The following is a 24,220-nucleotide window of genomic DNA, read 5'->3' as shown; positions in this document are numbered from 1 at the left end:
TCTATGTGATTGGTTAAATTAAGTGAAACAGAAAAAGTTTTTTATTTAGTATAATAATTATATGGAGTGAAAAATTAAGTGACAATAAATGTAATATATTTTTATTATTTTGATTTAAGTTATTATTTTATTCATAAAATATGTCTTTGAATTATGTTTTTGGCTACATAAGTTTTTACCAATTGAAACTAAAATTAAAAAAAAAATTTAGTAAAACAAACTAAACTGAATGTTTATACATATGCAAAATCCAGTTATTTTACATTTTTAATTTTTATAATTGGAACAAATTTAATGTTGATCTATACTATTAAAGCAAAATCCTTCTTATGATCATGTCCTTGACTTTTCCAATTAATTACAAAAAATTTCATTACTTGTTTCAATTATTTTTAAAGGTTTTCGGAAATTAAAAGCCCAACAAATTAGAAAGTAGCATGTTTCTGACCAACTAAACAGAACATCCCAATAATTTAAACAATTTATCCATAGTTTTTAAGCCTATTTTGTGTATGTTTACTAACCCATCCATATTCGTTTGAACCCTATTAACACCATCAAAAACCCATTTTCCAAAAAACTATACCAAATCAATTGGAGTTTATTATAATGTCTATGTCTTATTTAAAATTTTCTTATATGAAGTTGCCTAAATATATTAAATATTATCTTTCAATAATATAAATTATACTATTATAGTATAGGATTAGCATATTTCGAAATCATTGGTTTTCAATGTTATTGAACTTTTAAACAACCAATAATATTTAAATAATTAAATATTTATATTTACCAAATTTGGTATATAAATATAAATATAAAACGTAATAAATAGAAACTCATATATTTTTGGATTCAAATCAAATAAATTACAAGAATATTCTCTATAACATCCATTTTCGTAATTGCTACATACAATAAATTAAAAAGATAATATATAATAGAAACAAGATTTTCCGATTTAACTAAATTAACTTGATGAACACGCAGAGAATATATTCTGTTTGACATGATAACTGAATTTTCTGAATACTAATCTTAAAAAAATAGAGATATTCGATAATAAAGAGAAGATTCCCAAGTTTCTCCTAAAACCTAAGCATTCTCTTTTGTCGGTTTGAGGATACTTAAACCTGTGTTTGGGTTGGGTTATAGAAAACAATAGTTGGTCGTTGATTTGTAAGTCCAATTTATCAGTAACCCTTCATGTAATTTTTGATCCTATAGGCTTTAAAGCTCAGTTTTTACTTTTTTATATTCGTTAACATAAACATGGATAATTTTGTTCTTATTAAAAATGGTTATTTTATGAATTAATTTTAAAATGGTTCTTATTTTGTATTATAAATGTTAATTTTAAAATAAGAATCTTGATAGTTTTACGGAAGTTGTTATATATTGTAAGAGTTATAAATATAATTTATTTTCATTATTAAAATCAACTTCAATATAAATAGATTTATAAAAGATAAGAAATATTACTATGTAAGATGCGGATTTCTCAATACAACAAAATCACAAGAATATTATATGTTAAATATTTAAATTTAGCCGATTTTGTCCTAAAAATACAAAAATGTGATTTTTAACCGTATTATCCAAAAAATGGATACCGAATCAGCACCAAATTAAACTCAAAACTTTATCGAGTTTTTAATATTTCTATCCCAATCAAACTGAGTGCTAAACTAATTAATCTGAAACCAAAATTAAATTCACAAATAATCGAACGGTCTCTATATTTTTTAATTTGAAAAAAACAATGCAGTAGAATTTATTTGAATACGAAATTCTTCAATCATATTGATATATAACTGCATAGAATGGTTTATTGTACATAATTCAGCAAATAGGTCATGCAATTTTAAGGAACGATGAAAGTGTAGGTAAAAACTGGAATGTGTACTATTGCAGGTGCAGAGTGTGGTAACCAAATTAAAATAAATTATTAACGTTGGTTTTGTCTAAGTTGAGTATGAAGTTATAACTTCTCTATTGTCGCTTGGTATGGAAGTTGGTATTAAATATAGAGAAACCGAAGTAATGTGTATTTCTATGATATATCCAAGGAACCAAACACATCTCCATGTCCAAACATGTGCTACTCTAAAAGAAGTCTAAAAATAAATGAGAACTTGTAAATAGTAGATAAAAAATATGACTATATTTTAATCGATTAGATATTATACAAAAATATAAATATTATTTAAAACACACAAATATAAAAAATAATTTCTAAAAAAATGTATAGGGTATCTAATTTAAGTTCTTAACAATCATAATTTTTTTTAATCCATTTGGACTGTCATATTATATGTCGCAGGCTAAGTAACAAGGTCTCACTAAAAACATTTTCATTTGAGCTACTCGTTATTGAGACTTAGACCATCTCCCATGATTTATTTTATTTTCTATCTATAATAAAGTTTAATTATACTCTAATGATATTCTATTTTATAGTAAAAAATAAAGTGATAGACAAAAAAATAAATAAGTTACTCTATATTTAAAAAATAGAATGGACTTAAAGATGCTCTTATATCGTCCAATTCTATCCCTCCGTACAATTTTTCATCTCACCAAAACCCAAAAAAAATGAATTTATCTTGAATTCCCAAATCGATTCGATCTACTAACTGGCTCACATGACAAAACTACTCGACCTTCGGTATTATCATCCCACTATCCCTGAAACCGCCGTTGCCGGCATCATAAAAACCACTGACGATGAATTCACCACCGCCACCACCGCTATTTTTTTGCATCTCCGCCATATAACTCCTCACTTCCACCTTAATCATCTCTTGCACCACCGTCAAAAACTCAGCTTTATGTCCAACACGTGCTTCTCCTCTCTCCTCAACATTAATTTTCATTTGACTCCCAAACCGGGGAAACAGCAACGAGTTGTGTCTCGAACCCGCGTTCTTCAACTCCTGTCTGACATCAGGACCAGGAAGTGACAGTGACAGGCTCAATGACGCTGTCGGATCCTCCTCCACCGAAGACATTTCCACCGGTGACGGCATCGCCATTGGTTTTAAAAGCTGAGCATCAACCGGAGACGGCGGAGATGGGATTCCGGTGGGACTCTCCGGGCTCATGTACAACCCAGTGTCCACCGGAGTAGCAGACTCAGAGCTCACCGATCTCCTCTTCTTCCGCCGATCCTCCTCCGTCCTCATCACAATGAGATTACCATCTCCACCGCCGCCTAAGCATTTCCTCTTGAGCGTCGAGTTCCAGTGGTTTTTCACGGCGTTATCCGTACGGCCGTTGAGAAGACGAGCGATCGTGGCCCATTTATTACCGAACGTAGCGCGGGCAGAGACAATTGTCTTGTCTTCGTCAGACGAGAACGGTCGATGCTCAACGTCCGGAGATAACTGATTGCACCACCGTAGCCGACAAGATTTACCGGATCGACCTGGAACAGATTTGCTAACCTCCGACCAGTTTCTCGGTCCGTAATGCTCTACCATCCTCCTTAGCTGCTCGTCTTCTTCTTGGCTCCACGGACCTTTTACCCGATCCGCCATTGAATCAAGCAGGATCGTAGAGACGAGAAAGAAGGGAAGGTCATTTATATAGAGGAAGGGGAAATATAACTGGTAACCGGTTGAGACGGTGGAGAAAGTCATGGCCCCCATGGGTACCCGCTTCTTCCATGCAAGCGGTTATGAAAGTTTTTGGGTTACAGCTGTTGGCGAAAACGTGTCGTTATTTTCGTTACGCGATCGGGCGTGTGATAGTGTCGATGGTGTTAAAAGCGAATGAGAGGAGTGAGGTCACGCGCGTCAGTAACGAGTGGGTTAAATATACATAATCACGGAAATTTACAAAGAAAGCTCTGATACTATTCGGTGGAAGTTTAGAAAGTTGTTTTAATTTTTGAAATAAATTAAATTCGAATATCCGCCAGTAAAGATGATAACGGTTAAGGTTTGGCCGTTTGGGTAAAGACAGTTTTTAATGCATTTCTGACTTTTGACTGGCCAAGCCAACCTGGATACCAACATACTTTTCTTTTAATTTTTCTTTTTACTTTTCTTTTAATTTCGAAATTACGTTTTGGATTTTGAAGTTTAAACCTCTATTCAAAACTACACTGTAACAACGCATGCGATTAGATAGAAGCCTATAGCGCTGAATCAGTTATTCAGGGATTATTCAGGAGTTCATTTTAGGCAAGTACACAAAAAAGATAGCTGGTGCAGTGGTTTCAGTGCTTTAAACATGCTCTTAAACATGGATTCAAACCCTAAGTGGCAATTTTTATACTTTTACACCTTTTTTCTTTCTTTTTTGCTAAAATTTGGTACATTGATATTAAAAAAAGTGGCAAGAGTCATGTTACATAAAATTCTAGGGAAAGCCGATACATTAATCTGATGCTAGAAAAGAAGAGATGCCTGAGTCGACATAATAGATAGATTAGCCTTAATAGGCAGGTTGGACCCAATTGCCATAATAGTAATTTCACTTCATTTTCATCGTACATGTCCATAATCTTAAAAATGGTGGCCATCACTTCTTTTCTCGATCTTCATATTTTTCTTATGTTTTTCTTTGTATTTAAACTCAAAATTGATAAATCTACTAAGTATAACTCGATTTCTAAAACTATAAATAGTAAGAGTAAGTTTTTCACAAATTCCAATTTGAAACCGATTTTGACCAAATTGGAACGTTTCATAGTCTAGCATTTATACTCGGCAAAAAACGGTCGCGCTGGTTACGTTTGAGAACAAGAGTTAAACTAGTCACAGTTTTGAACTTTTGATACATACTGGAGCAGGAAATACTACTAGATTACCGGAAAAAAGCAACCAAACAAAATTGCGATTTAAGTTTTTTTAAATTTACTAATTACCAAATAATATTTTTTTTTCAAACAACGGAATGGCTAAAATTGCAACTCTTCTACTTTTGAACTTTAGTTTATCTTCTTTTTTTGCTGAAAAGGTTCACAACGTTCTAATGCTACAAATTTGGGATGTGACAACTAGTAAAACCATATACAATGAAAGTGTTGATTTTTGTTTCAACAGTTGAAAACTTATATTGAGAGCATATCTAACCGGCCTCTTTATTTTAAAGGAGAGACCCACATAAAACAAAGGGATAAAGAGATAGTTCTCCAATGGTACTCTTTAAAACATTTGTTTACATATTACATTTTAGTCCTCAATATTATTAATAATTAACTATAATCACTAAACTTTTTTAAAGAAGCAAGATACATACATTTTAAGCTCTTCCAATAGTTACAGGTTAGGAAAACAAAATTAATCTTAGTTTTTTTTATAAAAAGACAAAACTCTTATGATAAGAACTCTTGAAATTACTAATTGTAGAAAGATACTTATTAAAATAACTAGTGTTTACCCCGTGCTATGCACGGAAATATTTTTTCTTGCAGAAAAACAAACTACTTAGTTATTATATATATAAAGTGCTCAAAAAGTTATATATTACACGCATAATTCACATATAAAAAACATAACCGAACAAAATAAAAATAAACATACAAATTACTTAGATCAGTTTTTAATGTTGATATAAATTACTTTGTTTAAGACAAATATCAGTTTGAAGCTTTCGTATACTTCATTTTGTCTTGCTCTGCCATTTTTTGTATTTTTCTAATTCCTAACATGTCACTGAGCAATTTAAGTACTTTTCTTCTGATTTCTAGTAATTCAAGCTAGTGCAACATTTCCATCTGTAAACATTTTATAAATCAAAGGTTAATTGGAAAAACAATTGTACAAATCCAATTGAAACAATAAAATAGTAAAAAAAAACAGCATGTAACACATAATTTAAACTAATTATCTTTTTGCGTAAATTTAAAGTACTTTACACATTAGTTTGAGAATATTGTGATCTTGCTATATAAATCTAAAGGACATAAATAAGTCATTTAACTGCCCAAACCATCTTAAAAGTTGTGAGAGATAAGTCATCTTCCTTAAAAACATTGGTTTATCTTTGGGAACTTTTTTGTCGGAGTTTTGGGTCTTGTGAGTTAAGGATCCCTATCCTTGGTTGCTGCTCTCGTATTCACTATACAGTGCTTTTCTTCCTCCTTTCCTTTTTTACGTTCCCACTGCAATGTTGTATTCTGCTTCTCTAGTGCATCTTTGTAACTCTTTTAGGCTTTGTACTTTTTCTATTTAATATGAAAGCCCTATGAAAAAAACATGACACAAATGATAAATTATACACCAGACATGACTAAGACATCAAACATCGATTAAAAATTGAATGACATGAGAAAGAAATCTGTTCTTAGTTGACACATCAAGGCATACTATTAATTGACACTTACATTGACTAAAGAAATCCGATCTAGGATATTAGAGACTCCATTCATAGGTTGTTTTGCAGCTCCATGTTAGAAGAGCGACATGATTCTTTAAAAGATCATCTGCTATCCTAGTGCCTGAAAAATATGTTAGAAAAGTATGAAAAAAATCTCCCTAATAGATATCCCCTTTTGAACGTTATGGCCTTTGAGACATTACTTTCTCATGGTATATTATCTTTCCAGCTTGACTGAAGATGAACCATATGAACACATACACTTGCATAACAGAGAAAAAAATCTATCTCAAACACAACATGAACATCAACACACTGTAATTTAATGACATGACTCATGAGGATTAAGCAAAAACCAAAACATATAGCAAGATCCAAGAATGGCTTAAAAAAATTGTAAAGAGATGTCCGGGCGTACGAATCTTGTTCCTCTATTGCTCCTCAAGTCTTCCCGATGGAACCCTCATTAGGCTAGCCATCATAATATGACAAACCACACCTAAATATTAGACATACAATACAACTATGTACTTTTCAGATTTTAAGTTAGAACAGGACACCCTAATAAATACGAACATTATCCTATAAGATACAAAAATTAAATACAGTTTTTATTTAGCTAAAAGCAATGGCAGAAATGGATTTGACAATGACTTCATGTGAGGTTATAACGTGGCTTTATATTAAAAAAAAAACATAATTAAAGCTCTATTTTTCACAAGGGTGAAGTAGACAAAGAATGAATGATCAAGTATGAAGCGGTGTAAAGTATTTTCCTACTCAAAATGAATTTTACTTGTTAGAACATAGTTTGAGATCCATGCATATAGTGTATCCAAATAAATCTAACCAAGCCATCAAAATATGATCAACAAAACATACAATCTAAACTTAATTTCATAACTCACCTGAAACCGATAGGACAACGTTCAAGCTTTTCTCCCTCGATTCTTATAAACCTAGTGACATCTTTGATTTGTTTCCTGCAAAAAGGGTCACATATATAGGTGAATATATGTATAGAAAATTGGATTGAAATGAAAAAAAAAGACGTGTCTAAACTCTACAACTGCAGTTACTTAGAATCCATGAATCACATAAATAAAAGAAAACTGACACAAGAGAAGCTTTGGAGACGTAGAAAAGATGAAGAACGGTTTTTCGTGACTGAAATCAAGATGGTTTTGGATGAGCAAAAAAACTCAAAATATTAGAGTAAATGATTTATGCTAATCTTCAATTAGGGATTTTAAATGGAAGGAGAATAGGAATAAGAGATCGTGGATGAATAGTGGGTAGTTATATTTTTTCTACGCTTTATCTGGTTTTGATTTAATTATTAAAAAAAAATTGTAAACATTAATTATGTCGCAAATTTTGATTGGACATGTGACTTGTGCTTTAGTATATAAAGAATATAACTACTTTAAAAAATCTAATAGTTGCATGTTCGTAAAACAAAACTAACCTATAAGAAAAGAATGAGTAGGACTAAAATTTTGGAAATGATAAAGAATGATTCTTTATTTAAATTAACAAGGAACAAATTTACATTATAATTTTTTACAAGAAACAGAAATGAGAAGAAATGAAGAGGAAAAACTATTCCTCATGAATTATAATTGTTTAAGAAACGTTAAGGAATGTAGTGTTTCACTTTATTCCCTTGGTTATACCATTCACAACCTATCCATTTCTAGTGTTTCTATGATGATTACTAGTCACACTCTTAACTTGTTTTATGAAAAGACACAACTCTTAACATTAAATGAGATTCTTATTATTAATAAATAGATATAGATTTTGAGTTGTTTTTACTTAGGCTTCGAATGGTGACCATCGTCCCGCCCCGTTCTGCAGTTAACAGTAACAAAAATCTCTACATATGTTATATATCTATACATTTTTATAACTGTTAGAACCGCACTGCAGTTGAACCGCTTGTCCCGCACCGCTCAAACCGCAGTCACCATTCGGAGTCTTAGGGTGTGACTAGTAACCATCATAAGAACACTAGGAACGGACATAAAAAGAATGAATAGGAATAAAATTTTATAAATGGTGAGGAATGATGATTACTTATCAAATTTAATAAGGTTGTTCTATAATTCTCTACAAACAAAAAAATGAGGAAGAATGAAAAGGAAAACTTATTTCTATAAAATTTTCAAGGAATGTTAGAAAATGTAGTGTTTGTCTTCATTTTATCCAAATTGGTTATGTACTAAATGTTAATTAACTTATACAACTTTTCGTTGGATATCCTAGTATTTGTTTCCATATGTATTTTTGTTTTATGTATATATTTTAATGTGTTGTGGCCAGGTTTTGTTTTCGTTGGACTTTTAGATTTATTTTAATGTATTTATTTCTGGACTTTTAGAAAACAAAAACTGCGCCAGTTTTAATGTGTTGTGGCCAGGTTTCCAATATCATATACCTTGATTCGCCTATTGGTGTGGGATTCTCTTATTCGAAAAACAAGTCTGATTATGATCAAACTAGTGATACAAAAACCGCTTCTGATTCTCACAATTTCCTTATCGAGGTGAAATAAGAGTGTAAGTAGATTATATTTGAAAACAACTTTCTTTGCGTTGTGTGTGTGATTCACAACACTAACTATTAGATTTAGATCCAATGTTTCAAAACAGTTGTTCAAGAAATTTTCCGGAGTTCCAATTAAATCTGTTCTTCCTCTCAGGAGACTCTCAGAGCACCCGCAAGGCAATTACCTTGCATGGTTTTTACGGATTAAAAAATAAGAATAATTGAAAAAATGGGAGAGAAAAGGAAAAACGATTCTACTTAAAGAAGCGATTCTTCTATATGTTTCTATAGAGAAAATTGCATTTTAAACCGTCAGAGTATCATATTCTCGCACTTTAAACACTAAAATTTTTTTACAAGCACTTCAAATTTTGAAAATGACATTTTTATCATAGCAAACCTCCAACGAGGCTTACTTGTTCTTCAAGTCAAGTAGATGACCGGTACTTTTCATTTATGATGACGTGTTGATTTAAAAAAAAAAATACAAAAAATTAGAAAACAAAATCATAAAAATTGGAAAAAATAATAAAAATTCAAAAAAATATAAAAATTAAAATTTCAAAAAATTGAAAATAAAATAAATATTAAAAAAAATAAAAAAATAAAAAATGATAAAAATTATTTTATGTAAAGTTTACATATTTGTTAAGAGATCTATTGGTATTATTTATTAAAATGATATTTATTTTAGTAATTTAAATTTTTTTTAAAGAAATCAACTTATAAGTGAAATTCTTAAAAATAGTAAATATTTTTTTTTGTCATCAGTAAATAACTTTAAAATTAAATAAATTACTAATAAAACTCTAGAATCACCATTCAAGTTATTATATTAAATATATATTTATTGGTTTACAATTGGTTTAATTTGATATTCAATAATGTTTTTGAGTTTAATCCTTTAAGCATAAAAAAATGTTTCTGAGTTAATAACAAAAATCTAAAATATCAAATAAGTTTAAAAATTAAAATTTCAAACTTAAAAATTGAAAAAATGTTTTTAAAAATATAGAAAAGAAAAAATGATAAAAATTATTTTATGTAAAGTTTACATATTTTTAAAATTATTTTATTTTAATTTTAATTTTGAAATTTTGAAATGTTTATATTTTTGTATTTTTATGTATTTTATTATTTATTTATTTTTTTGAAAAAAAAGAAACCAACAATTCATCACGAAATGAACAGTACCAGTCGTCTACTTGACTTGAAGAACTAATAAACATGGTTTAAAGTGGTAGTAAAAAACTTTAGTATTTAAAGTGCGAAAATGTGACATTTTCAAAGTTTATAATGTGATTTTCCATGTTTCTATATCACTGGTTTAATTTACTTTTTTTTTAAAAAATGTAATGCTTAATTGAACTATATTCAAATTATTAATATTTTATTTGCTAGATACTCTTGTTTAGGTACCAAACAATAATAGTGCTCTTGCTGGTGTCTTTGTGGCAACTGCTTCCCAAATTGTCAAAGGTCATTATTGTTTTATCTAATAAATATCAGAAATATAAACAATCTGTACATGATATTTATCTGCTATAAAAACTAAAAAATATGTTCTAATTTTCTTACTCATCTTCTCATTACGTTTTAGGAATGAGAATATAATGAAAATAAAATATCAGAAACAAAACAAGTATGAAAGTTAAGACAGCCAATAATCAACCTTAAGGTACGACTAATGAAATATAATAGCTAAAGATATGTTTCAGATTCAAAGTTCCTTATCGTTTTGGTTGGATCTTGAATCGTAATATTGACTTATTATAGGGATATTTGGTGGGAAATGGAGTTACTGATCCTGTGTTCGATGGTAACGGTATGGTCCCATCCGTGCATGGGATGGGGCTCATCTCAGATGAACTCTTTGAGGTTTCTATCTGTTGGCCATTTATTTTTTAACATTCTTGTATTATTCCTCAATATATTGTTTTGGCTAATGTGTAAACAAGAAATGGCAGGAGACTGAAGCGGCATGCAAAGGAAAGTACTATGATGATAACGGAACATATATGAGTGATGAATGCAGTCACAAGGTTGGAAAAGTGATAGATGCTCTGGGGTTAATAGACCCATCTAACATTCTAGAACCATGCGACGTCCAAAGATCATCTATGTCCCACATTGCCATCGGATCTCTGCCAGTGAGAAGAAAAATGTTTAGACGCGAGTGGCCACTAGGCATACTCCCTAGTTGGTTTGAATTCATCTCCACGTCCGATATTCCTTGTCTTGTGAGTGCTCCATTTACCTCATCATGAATCTTTCTCTCACATCACTGAATAGGTAAATAAAATGACAGTTTGCTCCTTTCATGCCTTAGAACATAAGTGCTTGTATACCAAATAAGGTATCCCTTCAAAGAAAGATAATTGTTCAAGAACATACTGAGAACACAATTTTAAAATTACATTTTCAGCTAGCTATATTAAGATGACTACTTGAAAAAAACCTACTTAACCACACAAAGATAATCTAGTGGTAGGTGGATTCTTGGAAGCTAGGCGACCCATGTTCGAATCAACCCACGACACTAAACATGTATGGGTAAGCGAATATGAGACCATGCTTTGGATATCAATTGAATATTCAGAGAGATGATCTATCTGTGAGATGTACCTACTCTTGGAAGATTAGTATGGCCCTTCTATCGATCCATGATACTCTTAGATTAATTTTTTAAAAACTACTTATCAAAAATACTAAGTATTCACTACAAGAAAACGTATCTTTACCGAGGAAGTTTAACGAGGAAAAATAATCCTCGTAAAAAAACGTTGATTTTGCGAGGAAAGTACGTTGAGAAAGAAAAGCATCGTTATTTCGTCGTAAGTTAACGACAAAAAATATTCGTCGTAAAGACGATGTAAATTGACGTGGCTTTTACGAGGAAATAGTTTTTCCTCGTAAAATCCACGTAAATTTCGCGAGTGCTTTACGACGAAATATTTTACGTGTACTTAACGAGGAAATTTTGAATCCACCAACTTGGTAGGTGGCTCACGTTTTTTTTTTGGCCATACAATTAATTTTCGTCGTAATTTCATAGTAAAATTACAACTACCAGATTCGAAATTTTCTATAAATATGGATGTTGGAACATCATTTTAAACACACCAACAACAAAAAACGTGAAAGAAAAAAAAATGGCTGGCTCTGGGACTATTTACGAGTTGCGGAATTGGATGTATATGCATAGAGATGCTAACGGGAGAGTGACGAAAGAATACCTTGCGGGGCTGGAGACATTTATGCACCAAGCAGATTCAACACCGCTCGCCCAAGAAAGTGGTAAGATGTTCTGTCCTTGTCGGAAATGCAACAATTCGAAATTGGCAAACCGTGAAAATGTTTGGAAGCATTTAATAAATAGAGGTTTCACGCCAAATTACTATATCTGGTTTCAACATGGGGAAGGTTATAATTATGATCAGAATGAAGCTAGTAGTAGTAATAGCAATTTTCAGGAAGAACCGGTTAATCATCATTTGCATAATGAACATAGTTACCATCAGGAGGAGATGGTAGATTATGATAGGGTTCATGATATGGTAGCTGATGCATTCGTAGCTCATGATGAAGATGAAGAACCTAATATAGATGCAAAAAAGTTTTACGGAATGTTAAACGCGGCGAATCAACCACTTTACAGTGGTTGTAGAGAAGGTCTCTCTAAATTGTCGTTGGCTGCTAGAATGATGAATATTAAAACTGATCACAATCTACCTGAAAGTTGCATGAACGAATGGGCGGACTTGTTTAAAGAGTATTTGCCGGAAGACAATGTGTCTGCTGATTCTTATTATGAGATTCAGAAATTAGTTTATAGTCTTGGGTTGCCTTCGGAGATGATAGATGTCTGCATCGACAACTGCATGATCTATTGGGGAGATGATGAGAAGCTAGAAGTATGTCGATTCTGCAAGAAGCCACGATTCAAGCCGCAAGGACGGGGACGTAATAGGGTACCGTACCAAAGGATGTGGTACCTACCAATTACAGACAGATTGAAAAGATTGTATCAATCAGAGCAGACTGCTGCAAAGATGAGATGGCATGCCGAGCATACTCAGACGGATGGTGAGATGACTCATCCATCAGATGCAAGAGCCTGGAAACATTTCAACAAAGTACATCCGGATTTTGCTAGCAATAGCCGGAATGTGTATCTCGGATTATGCACAGATGGATTTAGTCCGTTCGGAATGTCAGGGAGACAATATTCATTGTGGCCAGTCTTTCTTACGCCATACAACCTGCCACCGGAGATGTGCATGCAACGGGAGTTGCTATTCTTGACGATATTGATACCTGGTCCGAACCATCCAAAAAGGTCCCTGGATGTTTTCCTACAACCACTGATAAAAGAGTTGAAGGATTTGTGGTCAACAGGGGTGAGGACGTATGACTGTTCAACGAAGACGAATTTTACGATGCGAGCTATGCTTTTGTGGACCATAAGTGACTTTCCTGCATATGGGATGTTGTCTGGATGGACTACACATGGGAGATTAGCTTGTCCATATTGTAATGGAACGACAGATGCGTTTCAACTGAAGAATGGTAGGAAGACAAGTTGGTTTGATTGTCATCGTCGATTTCTTCCCATTGGCCATCCTTACCGAAGAAACAAGAATTTGTTTAGGCACAAAAGGGTTGTGAGAGACACTTCTCCACCATATCTAACTGGAGAACAAATTGAAGCACAAATCGACTACTACGGAGCTAACGAAACAGTTCGTTGGGGTGGTAATTGGCATGTCCCTCGTAATATGCCTGATTCTTACGGTGTTCATCACAACTGGCACAAGAAGAGTATATTTTGGGAGTTGCCATATTGGAAGGATCTTCTTCTGCGCCACAACCTCGATGTGATGCATATAGAGAAGAATTTCTTTGAGAACATCATGAATACAATATTGAATGTCCCAGGGAAGACAAAAGACAACATAAAATCGAGGTTGGACTTGCCGGATATTTGCTCAAGAAGCGAGTTACATATTAAAAGCAATGGACAAGTTCCTGTTCCGATATTCAGACTGTCTTCAGAAAAAAAGTCGGTGTTGTTCAACTGGGTGGCATCAGAAGTGAAGTTCCCCGATGGGTATGTTTCAAATCTCTCTAGATGTGTTGAAAAGGGTCAAAAGTTCTCTGGGATGAAGAGTCATGATTGTCATGTCTTTATGCAACGACTACTGCCCTTTGCATTTGCGGAGCTACTTCCAACAAACGTACATGAAGCACTTGCAGGTTCGTAGTGTTTTATATCACAATAATTTTATAACGGTCTAGTTTGCAAAATAATATACGACTAACAATGTGTTTAATTGTTTTTGGAATATAAAAGGCATTGGAGCATTTTTCAGGGATCTGAGCACACGCACTCTTAAAGAAGAAGTTGTAGAACAGCTTCAGGAGAACATTCCCATCTTATTGTGCAACTTGGAGAAGATATTTCCTCCTGGATTTTTTGACGTCATGGAGCATCTAGCTGTCCACCTCCCATATGAAGCATTGCTTCGTGGACCTGTACATTACGGATGGATGTATCAGTATGAGCGAGCCATGAAATATTTGAAGGGAAAAGCAAAGAACCTCGCCAAAGTTGAAGGTTCTATAATTGCTGGAAGTTTGACGGAAGAAGTTTCTCACTTCACATCGTACTACTTTGCGTCAAAAGTACGTACCCGTAGAAGAGCTCCAAGAAGATATGATGATGGTGGAGTTGCGCCAACATATGCAGTTGCTGGTGTTCCAGACATCTTTAGCCAGATTGGACGACTCGGTGGGAAGTCTAAAGAGGTTTGGTGGTCGAGTGAACAAGACGCTCATAGTGCACACACCTATATTCTACTCAATTGCGAGGATCCATTGATGCGTTATTTTGAAAGGTAACATATATGGACACTTCAAAACACATATAATTAATTATATAATTGCAAGAGATTCATTCCTATGAAATGTGATTAATTTTACAGCCTATTTGTTTCTCAAGTCGAAGAAACATTTCCTGGTATATCCACAAGTGACGTAGACAAAAGGAAAGATCAGCACTTCATTAAGTGGTTGCGGAATCAGGTATTATAACTCAAACTATTTTTTCATACATGATTTGTATTTTAATGTTCTCTTTATTTTTGCAGGTTGATTATGACGACGATGCAGATTATCCTAAGTGGTTACACGAAGTAATTCAATCTCCACTTGTAAAGGTCACCACATCACAGATGTATTTCACACGAGGCTACACTTTTCACACATATGAGTATGGTAGACAGCGGGCGACCAGTAACTATGGAATATGTGTGAAAGGGGAAACAGATTTCTACGGGATCTTGACGGAGATTATTGAAGTCGAATTTCCAGGGATACTGAAGCTGAAATGCGTCATCTTCAAATGTGAATGGTTCGACCCCGTCGTCAACAGAGGTGTTCGGTCTAACAAATTTGGTGTAGTTGATGTCAACGGTGGACGTCGGTACAACAAATTCGAGCCTTTCATCTTAGCTTCACAAGCAGACCAAGTTAGCTTCCTTCCATACCCTCGGATGAGAGATTCGGGTATAAATTGGTTAGCAGTGATCAAAGTTACACCTCGAGGACGAATCATCAGTGGAGAAGAACCACCATTGCAAGAAGAACAGATAAATGAAGTCGAGGAACCTGAACAAGAAGTTGATGACATCCTTCTCATTGATCCGCATAATCACGAATACGAAGATCTTACCGATGATGCCACAGACGAAGCTGTAGAAGACGAGTTTAATGAAAATGATGATATTTCTAGTGATGACGAGAATGTCGATGTATCCGATTGATGTATTTGATTTTGTGTAGTTTGTTTTATGAATAAGGTAATGTGAGAGTTTGTTTTATGAATAAGGTAATGTGGGAGTTTGTTTTATAAATAAGTAAATGTGGGAATTGTGGTTTGGAATGAAAATAAAGATGGGGTTTGGAATATATGAAGTAGAAGATAAGGAATATGGGGTTTGGGGTTTCGGATTTTAGGGAATTAAAGGTACTGCTCGTTAATTCCTCGTAACCTGACGTCGAATGTACGACGTAATCCTCGTTTATTCCACGTAGGACAGAATCGTCGTAAAGACCTCGTAATGTAAATTGACGTAAATGCCACGTAAAGTAAATGACGAAGGAGGAACTCGTTTATTCCACGTAGGAAAGAATCGTCGTAAACACCTCGTAAGGTAAATTGACGTAAATACCACGTAAAGTAAATGACGAAGAAGGCACTCTTTAATTCCACGTAGGATGATTTCGTCGTAAACACCTCGTAAGGCCACGAGGACTTTACGACGAAATTAAAAAAGCGGGGCACGCTAATTCCACGTAAGCCAAATCGTCGTAAAAGAGTCGTAAACTAACGACGATATTACGACGAAAATATTAAAAATACTAAAAAAAAGAAGAGAAGAAAGATGCTTGAATCACATTTGGCGAGACTTACGTAAGTCTCGACCACATGAGTTCCAAATATCTTCTTCTCTTCTTTTTTTTTCCAAATTTTCTAAATTGGTGAAAAGCGGGACTTGCTACTTCCTCATAGTATAAAAACTAGAAAAAAAGAAAAAAAGAAAGATACTGGAATTATATGTGGCGAGACTTAAGTCTCACCCACATAAATTCTAATATCTTCTTTTCTTCTTTTTTTTTTCAAATATTTCTAATTTGAAAAGTATTTTGGTGAGGAGTGTGATTTGAGATAGGGTGTGTTTTGTGAGTTTGTGTGTGTGGTTTGAGAAGGAAAGTTGTGGGTATTTATAGAAAATAAAGGCTCGCTAATTCCTCGTAACTGGTTAACTCGTTAATTCCACGTAACCCTTTTCGTCGTAAAAACGTCGTTAACGAAAACGCGGGCCTTTGTATTTCGTCGCTATTTCGTCGTAACTGAAAACGCGGGCCTCTGTAATTCCTCGTAAGTTTACGAGGAATTTACGAGGACAAGTAATCTTATATATATCCCGAGCGAGCTCGCTCCGTCTTTCCTCTCTACTTCCTCTCCACTTCCTCCCTAATTCGTAGCAATGGTAAGTCTCTCTAATTCCTCTCTAGTTTGATTAGTTTAGGATAGATTAGGTGGTTAGTATAGGGAATTTAGATAGGTTTACGGATCTTATGTTATTTAGTGTTGATTAGGTGGATAATGTTGGGAAGTATATGTTCACGAAAATTTAAAAAATTAAATTTTTTTCTCAGGTTCGAAAAGGTAGACTTACTGCCCATTACAGAGAGATGTTCGGTGAGCCGGGTAGTCGTTTAGACCCGTCGTCTTCTTCAGCTCCCGGTTCTTCGGGTCAGGAGACTGTCCCCGAGACTCAGTACACTCAGAGAGTCATTGGATCTCCTTCTTCTAGTGCACCATCGGTTCTTCACGTGCCTCCCCAGATGCCTCCTCCTCCTCCTGTGCCTCCTACGATGCCGGCACCTCCGATGCCCGCGGGCGAGATTCATCCCGATTTGATGGTGCCTCCGAGTGCTCCTTACTCGCAGTACACCGTAGAGGACATTCTCCGTCTGCCAGGCAGAGAAGGTTTACCAGTCATCGACCCCGACCGACCGGACGGAACTTTATGGTATGTTTCATTATTTTTTTATTCTTTTTAAATTCTTTTATAACTTTAAAAAATAATTTATATTTTAAATTTGTATTTTTCAGGTGGGGGATTGACGGATGTCTTGCATCGGACGTAACCGATACGATAAAAGGTTACTTCTCCATGGCACATCCGAACTGGAAAATGACGCCCCACTACGTCAGAAAGACGTGGTTCAAAATTTACGCTGTAAGTTCTATTAATTAAATATATATCTTTAAATTTTTTTATTATTTATATATATATTTTTTTCTAAAAAACTAATTATAAATTATTTTTTCCAACAGCAAAAATATAATTGGGCCTTGGGGATCACTGAGAGGGTGAGAAAGAAGTTTGAAGCGAAGGCGAAAGTTCGCTTGTTGGACACGGTCTCCAACTGGAAGGGTGACTGGATCGTGAAGGGGTATGAGCGTGGCAAACCCGCTGAGCTCACCACGGATGTCTGGGATGGCCTCATCCGATATTGGCGTCTTCCTGATTCCATTAGAATCGCCCAGTCTTGCTCTAACTCCCGTAACACAGTCGATGAGCACGGGAACGGGCCGATGCTTCACACTACGGGCCAAAAACCCCACGCCGGTGTCCGTTTGGAAATGGTAATTAAAAATTTAATTATATTAAATTTTTAGTATATTTTTATATATATTCTAATTAACAACTTTCTTAAATGTTTTTTTAGGCCAAAGAGACGGGAGAATTCCCGTCTCTTATGCAACTTTACGAGAGGACCCACAAGAACAAGGCGGGCCGATTTATAGATGGCAAGTCCGAGCAAATCTACAACGATTTGGCTGCTCGGGTTGAAGAACGCCAGACCCAGCTGACCCAACAGTCCACCGATGGATTACCCGTCACCTTATCCACACCTGAAGTGGATAAGCTTTACGAGGAGGTAAATTTTCTAAAATTTTAATTTTTTTAAATATTCATTTAATTTAACTTTAAATTTTTACTAACAAAATTTATTTTTTGTTTTTAAGGTTGTCCCTAAAAAAAAGGGACGGACGTTGGGGATTGGTTCCGTCAACGATGTTCCGAGAGCGACATCGTCTTATGTTCAGCGACGGGATGAGGAAGTCTCTCAGCTGCGTAGGGAGTCCGAAGAGCTGCGTAGAGAGTCTACTCAGCTGCGTATAGAGTCTACTCAGCTCCGATCTCGTATGGGTGGACTCGAGGGCTTCTTGGACGTTGTAGCGGCCACAAATCCGGAATGGGCGACTTTGTTGAGGACCATGCGACAACAAAATCCTATCCCAGGCCAGTCACCGACCGACGACTCACATGCCGAGGCGGATGTTCAGGCGAGGAGTGATGAATTCTACGAGGCGATTAATTAACGACCACCCTTAGTTCTTTTTAATTTCGGTTATTGTATTATGAATTCAAAACTTATTTATATATAAAATATTTTGGTTTTGATTTTTTTAGAATTTTAATTTTATTAATAATTTAAATATATTTAAATTATATTTATAATTATAATTTTTTATATTTCTATAAAATAATGAAACGAAGTAAATTCGTAGCTAATTTTGCGGCTTCTTTACGTGGAAGCTTAACGTGGTTTTTACGAGGAAACATTTACATGGAAATAACGTGGAAATCTATCAAGGTTTTTACGTTTTCTTTACGTGGAAAGCTCTCAAGGTATTTACGTTAATTTTACGAGTATTTATTTACGTGGGTTTTACGAGGAAAGCTTTTCGTGGTATTTACGAGGAAAGTTAGCGACGTCCTTACGTGGAATCTTTACGTGGTCTTTACGACGAAATATCCTCCTTCGCTTTTACGACGAAATTATTTCCTCGCTAACTTACGACGAATTAGCGAGGATATATGCGTTACGACAAACGTATAACGACGAAACGCGTTTCCTCGCTAATTCGTCGTAACACTGCTTTTACGACGAAGTAACGAGGAAAACTGCCCTCGTAAAACTTGTGTTTTCTTGTAGTGATTTAAATACATTTGGGTCAATCTGTATTAGGAACTTTGATATAATATAATCATTAGAAATATAAACCAAAGCTATTATGATTATCATTAAAATATAATGCTTTATGAAAAGAAACAAATATCTCCTAGATTTAATAGAAAAATATTAAAAATGTAATATTCGTTGTGAATTGTGATAAATTGCTTCTCATGTGTTTGAATATTTGGCAAGGATGCAGGATAATATAGTTGCAACGACCTGGCTGAACTATCCAGCCGTGAGGAAAGCGGTTCATACGAAAGAGGTCTCTTAATTCTATAGTTTTCTCTTGATTAAGTTGATAAACAATATTTGTCGTCCTTTATTTATGTCCAAACCGTTGATAGAAAAGCAAGATTGGAAGATGGGAATTGTGTGCAAATGCAAGCAAATACCAGACTGACGCTGGAAGCATATCGAATTCCATAGAAATCTCACTCTCGGCGGCTATCGCGCTCTCATTTTTAGGTACAAATAAGTTTACGATAAAATTAAAACCAACGAAAAGATGTAAAAAGTATATACTAAAAATGTGAATTTGTGCAGTGGATATCATGATAGAATTGTACCATATACTGGCTCTGAAGCATGGACTAACTCAATGGGATACAAAGTGGTTGATGAATGGAGGCAATGGATGTCAAATGACCAAGTTGCCGGGTTTTTTCTTCTTTCTATAACTCTCTCATTTTTTTATCGATTTTGCTTCTCAAACTTCCCTTTTAATTTCTACAATTTGGTATCGCAGGTATACACACGGGTATGCCAACAATCTCACATTTCTAAAAATCAAAGTAAGAAACATACATCTTCTGTATATTCTTTGATGTATTTGTTATACGTTTTTGATGTGTGAGTGTTTTGCTTTGCAGGGTGCAGGACATTCCGTTCCAGAAGCCAAACCTCGTGAAGCATTGGACTTCTATAGACGCTTTCTGGCTGGAGAAAAGATTAAGACATCCCTCATGTTTGGTCCATCTTTTGTTATAACGCTCATTACCAAACATGTCTTCTTAATAAAATTCGAGTCTTCTCATTAAACTTTTAGTTTTGTCACAAAGTTTACAAAGGTCGTTACTTTATATAAATTGAACTGTCTCGTTTCTAGCCATTTCGATGTTGCTCATAGTGCAAAGGTGCTTCCGGCGGCAATGATAAATGTCTTTTAACTGCAAATTGATTGATTAGGATGATACTCATGAAGACATTAATATCTCTGAAACCATGTACACAGTTTTGAATCTATGAATATCATCCTATTTTCTTGAAATGCTTTGCTTTTGGCCAGAATCATTAAATTTAACGTAATAAATGGTATCAGAGGAGTTCAATTCCGGATATATGTTGTCTCAGAAAGCTGGAGTAGATCAATTGTTGGAACGACTTCAACATGAGGAATCTGACATCGCTGGCTGTGGAGCAACAATAGGAAAGGGACAGAGTGAAGCTTATGGAGCTGGTCGAGGTTGTCCAAAAGTAGGAATGTTAATACGGGCTTAAAGTCACAGGGTCAGCCCTAATCCTGCCCTAATCTTCACTTTTGAAATAGAGCTTAAAAAGGGTTAGCCCTGCAATGTACATGGTTTAAATTTTAACCCATTTATTTTGAGTCATATAATTATTATACAATATTTAGATAAATATTAAAATTTTAAATTTGTTCGATAGAGTTTTCCCGTCAAAACTTTAAAATGCCAAAATAATATTTTCTTCCCATTTCAGAAAATCGAGTTTTTCCACCAAAACCAAAAATTGAGTTTTCCCGCCAAAACCGAAAAACGAGTTTTCCCACCAAAACCGAAAAACGAGTTTTCGCGCCAAAATCGAAAAACGAGTTTTTCCGCCAAAACCAAAAATTGAGTTTCCCCACCAAAACCGAAAATTGAGTTTTCCCGTCAAAACAAAAAAAACGATTTTCAGTTTTGCCAGGTAAACCCAATTAAGAGGTATTATGGATATTATGCAAAGAAAATGTGTGTTGCAAGTAGAATGTGACTTATTGTGATATTGTAAAGTTAAAATGTGTCTTTGAGAGTAATTTTCTCAGCGTTTCTACTGCCTAATTGACACACTGATTAATCTTTGAAACTTTATGAAACTCCTAACATCCTAAGGGAAAGATTAATTCCCAACCTTTTATTATTTATTGCTTTAGAATTTAGTGTTTCTCTTCTTCTAATATTAAAATGTCTAGTACTACTTCCAAGATCTCAGAGATCAGAGAACAAATAGTCCTTCTGAGTGGTTTGGTTTTGGACTGGTACATTCATTCCTTTCCAACCAAAATCTTCAATTTTCCTTTTATTTATTATTATTTGTTTGAATCTCTTCAATGCTATTTGGTTCTGTGTAACAACAAGATTCTTCATGGAAGGTATTTTTATGAGTGCATTACCATTTAGGACACTTTTTTCACTTTTTTAACATGATAAGACACATGTTGCTGGAGGGACACTTTTCTTCTAGAGAGAGGCTTCGTTCAGACAGAATTGCCCTTCGCTGAGTAATCTGAAGTGGAGAGCAAGATTGTGTGGATTTGTGTCTAGTTGGTGGGGACCCCATTTAGTTACGTTTGTGTTTTGTAGTAGGAGTTATCAAGATTTGTTTATAGGTAAGTGGGACACATTACAACCATTGGATGTGATCTAATCCAACGGTGATGGACATCTAATCGATTTGAATTTCACAGCAGTAGATTTTAAGCCATCAGATTGGAGAGGGGGGGGGGAAACTAGATCGTAGGGTTGGATCTTATTTAAATTTTTGAAATTACTATTATCAATTCCCTTCTATTTCTTTATGTGATTTATTTTGACATATTAAAGTATATCTATAAATAAATTGAACATAATAAATTATAACTTTTTGTTGTCAACATTTTAAGATCCATTTTAGTATATGTTAGAAATTTGAATATTAACAACATATCATGACAAATCTTTTTTTTTTGTAGATTAAGTGTTTATGGACAAATAAAACGTGGATATATATATTGTGGATAGTGAAAAAAGATGACCACAGACATAATAAATGTATAAAAAACAATTCAGTATAGAAAATGGTCTTTTAAGCTATTAGATGTGCAACTTAAACTAGATTGTAGGATTATAATTTTTTAATTTTCTTATATTACTATTATCAATTTTCCTATATTTCTTTATGTGATTATTTTAACATATTAAAGTATATAAATAAGTAGATTAAATATAATAAATTATAACTTTTTCTTCTACATTTTAAAATCCGTTTTAATATATTTTAAAATTTTGAATATAAAAAATCATATCCACAAAAAAATTGTCCATTAAATGTTTGTGAACAAATAAAATGTGGACATATATATTGTGGATACAAAAAATCATAAGGTTGGACATATATATTGTCCATTTTGTTGAAACTAGATCATAGGGTTGGATTTATTTGATTTTTTTGAAATTACTATTATAAATTACCCTCTCTTTCTTTATGTGATTTATTTTGACATATTAAAGTATATCAATAAATAAATTAGACATAATAAATTATAACTTTTTGTTGTCAACATTTTAATATCCATTTTAGTATATTTTAGAAATTTGGATATGAAAAACTTATCATGACAAAATATTTTTTGTAGATTAATTGTTTGTGGACAAAGAAAATATGGATATATAAAATGTGGACATATATGTCGTGGACATAAAACTCAGCAATGAAAGAAGAAGAAGATCCCAACCAAGATAAAAAGTTTTAGCATATTCAGAACACACTTGAACACATCGATCATAACCTTCAGCTAACAAACTCAAACTCTCAGGACGAACAATATCTTGGGATTTCTTCACATCAAGTTGAGGAGAAGTAGGTGTAAGCTGTGGATATGGACACAATTAATGTCTATAAGAAAATGTGGACAAGGATTAATGTTGATTTGAGAAATGTGGTTTCACATTACCAAGTAGATTGTAGTCTTTAGGTCCTTCACTTGCGTATAATCGAGCTCCTGCAAGATATTGAAACAACTAAACTGTGAATAGAGCCACTAGTAACCAAACACAAAGGAGTATTGACACGACATACAAACAATCAATTAAAATGCTAAACAAGTAATACTAGATCAAAAATGTCAGTCTTGTTAACTAATGTATGTCTAACTGAATCATTTTCCCAAAAAAAAAAAGATCGCTGGCTTCAAAAAAGAGCCAAAATAAATAAAAATCTCTCAGCTTTGAGCAGAGTTACACAAACATAATCCCTCAGCTTCAACTTCAATTAAAATTACAGAAACAAAATTGATGCATCGAAGAACCAACCTTTTGGATATGATAGAGAACAGAGTCTGCGATGAACATCTTCAACAGCTTTTACTGGACGGAGAGTGGTTTGAGGAGCTTCAAATCGAAAGTTAACAGAGACTATAGCTTGATTCTGACAGTTATAAGCACTTTCGATCATTACTGCCAAAAATTTCCGGGGTTTCGATCATAACTGATAATTGGTTTCTGGGTTAGATTTGGTGAAGAAGGTGAAGATGAAGGAGATAATCGAGGGGGGTGGAATAGCTACTGTAAGGTTTGTCAATTGTGGTAATCATAAAAGACGATAGGATAATGTTTAATGAACATATATTTTGTTCGAAATTCGAAATTCAAACCATTAAATAATATTCAATAAATAAATCAAAATACTTTTAACCTTAGTTAGGATGTACAGTTAGTTCATCTAGTTAGTTGTAGATAAGGTTGAGGGTATCTATGACATTGTA

General features: G+C 33.9%; 2 protein-coding genes and 1 long non-coding RNA gene across 3 annotated transcripts; 1 reads left to right on the top strand and 2 right to left on the bottom strand.

The window, feature by feature from the left end:
- Window positions 1-2,337: 2,337 nt before the first annotated feature.
- LOC103827837 (transcription factor MYB77) lies at window positions 2,338-3,665 on the bottom strand. Its single transcript, XM_009103403.3, has one exon. The coding sequence runs from the start codon at window positions 3,648-3,650 to the stop codon at window positions 2,655-2,657; it is 996 nt and encodes a 331-aa protein (XP_009101651.2). The 5' UTR covers window positions 3,651-3,665; the 3' UTR covers window positions 2,338-2,654.
- Window positions 3,666-8,734: 5,069 nt separating this feature from the next.
- On the top strand, window positions 8,735-20,976 carry LOC103828486 (serine carboxypeptidase-like 20). Its single transcript, XM_033275499.1, has 7 exons — window positions 8,735-8,875; window positions 10,654-10,755; window positions 10,845-11,080; window positions 20,023-20,136; window positions 20,225-20,236; window positions 20,349-20,448; window positions 20,830-20,976. The coding sequence occupies exons 1-7, from the start codon at window positions 8,735-8,737 to the stop codon at window positions 20,974-20,976; spliced, it is 852 nt and encodes a 283-aa protein (XP_033131390.1).
- Window positions 20,977-22,580: 1,604 nt separating this feature from the next.
- Window positions 22,581-24,003, bottom strand: LOC117131744. Its single transcript, XR_004454993.1, has 2 exons — window positions 23,411-24,003; window positions 22,581-23,327 (listed from the first exon to the last, which is right to left on the bottom strand). It is a non-coding gene; the product is annotated as an uncharacterized LOC117131744 (long non-coding RNA).
- Window positions 24,004-24,220: the final 217 nt, after the last annotated feature.

This window comes from Brassica rapa, chromosome A01, assembly GCF_000309985.2.
Source record: "Brassica rapa cultivar Chiifu-401-42 chromosome A01, CAAS_Brap_v3.01, whole genome shotgun sequence".
Lineage (NCBI taxonomy): Eukaryota > Viridiplantae > Streptophyta > Magnoliopsida > Brassicales > Brassicaceae > Brassica > Brassica rapa.
Note: the sequence above shows the minus strand (reverse complement) of the source record. Positions and strands in the feature narration are given on the sequence as shown.

What these genes read in the sequence shown, in the direction of transcription:
- LOC103827837 (XM_009103403.3), bottom strand. Translation starts at nt 3,650, where the DNA reads ATGGGGGCCATGACTTTCTCCACCGTCTCAACCGGTTACCAGTTATAT.
- LOC103828486 (XM_033275499.1), top strand. Translation starts at nt 8,735, where the DNA reads ATGTGTTGTGGCCAGGTTTCCAATATCATATACCTTGATTCGCCTATT. An exon ending in TCTCAGATGAACTCTTTGAG is followed by an intron (nt 10,756 to 10,844) that starts GTTTCTATCTGT and finishes AAGAAATGGCAG; the next exon opens with GAGACTGAAGCGGCATGCAA. An exon ending in TAAGACATCCCTCATGTTTG is followed by an intron (nt 20,449 to 20,829) that starts GTCCATCTTTTG and finishes ATGTTGTCTCAG; the next exon opens with AAAGCTGGAGTAGATCAATT.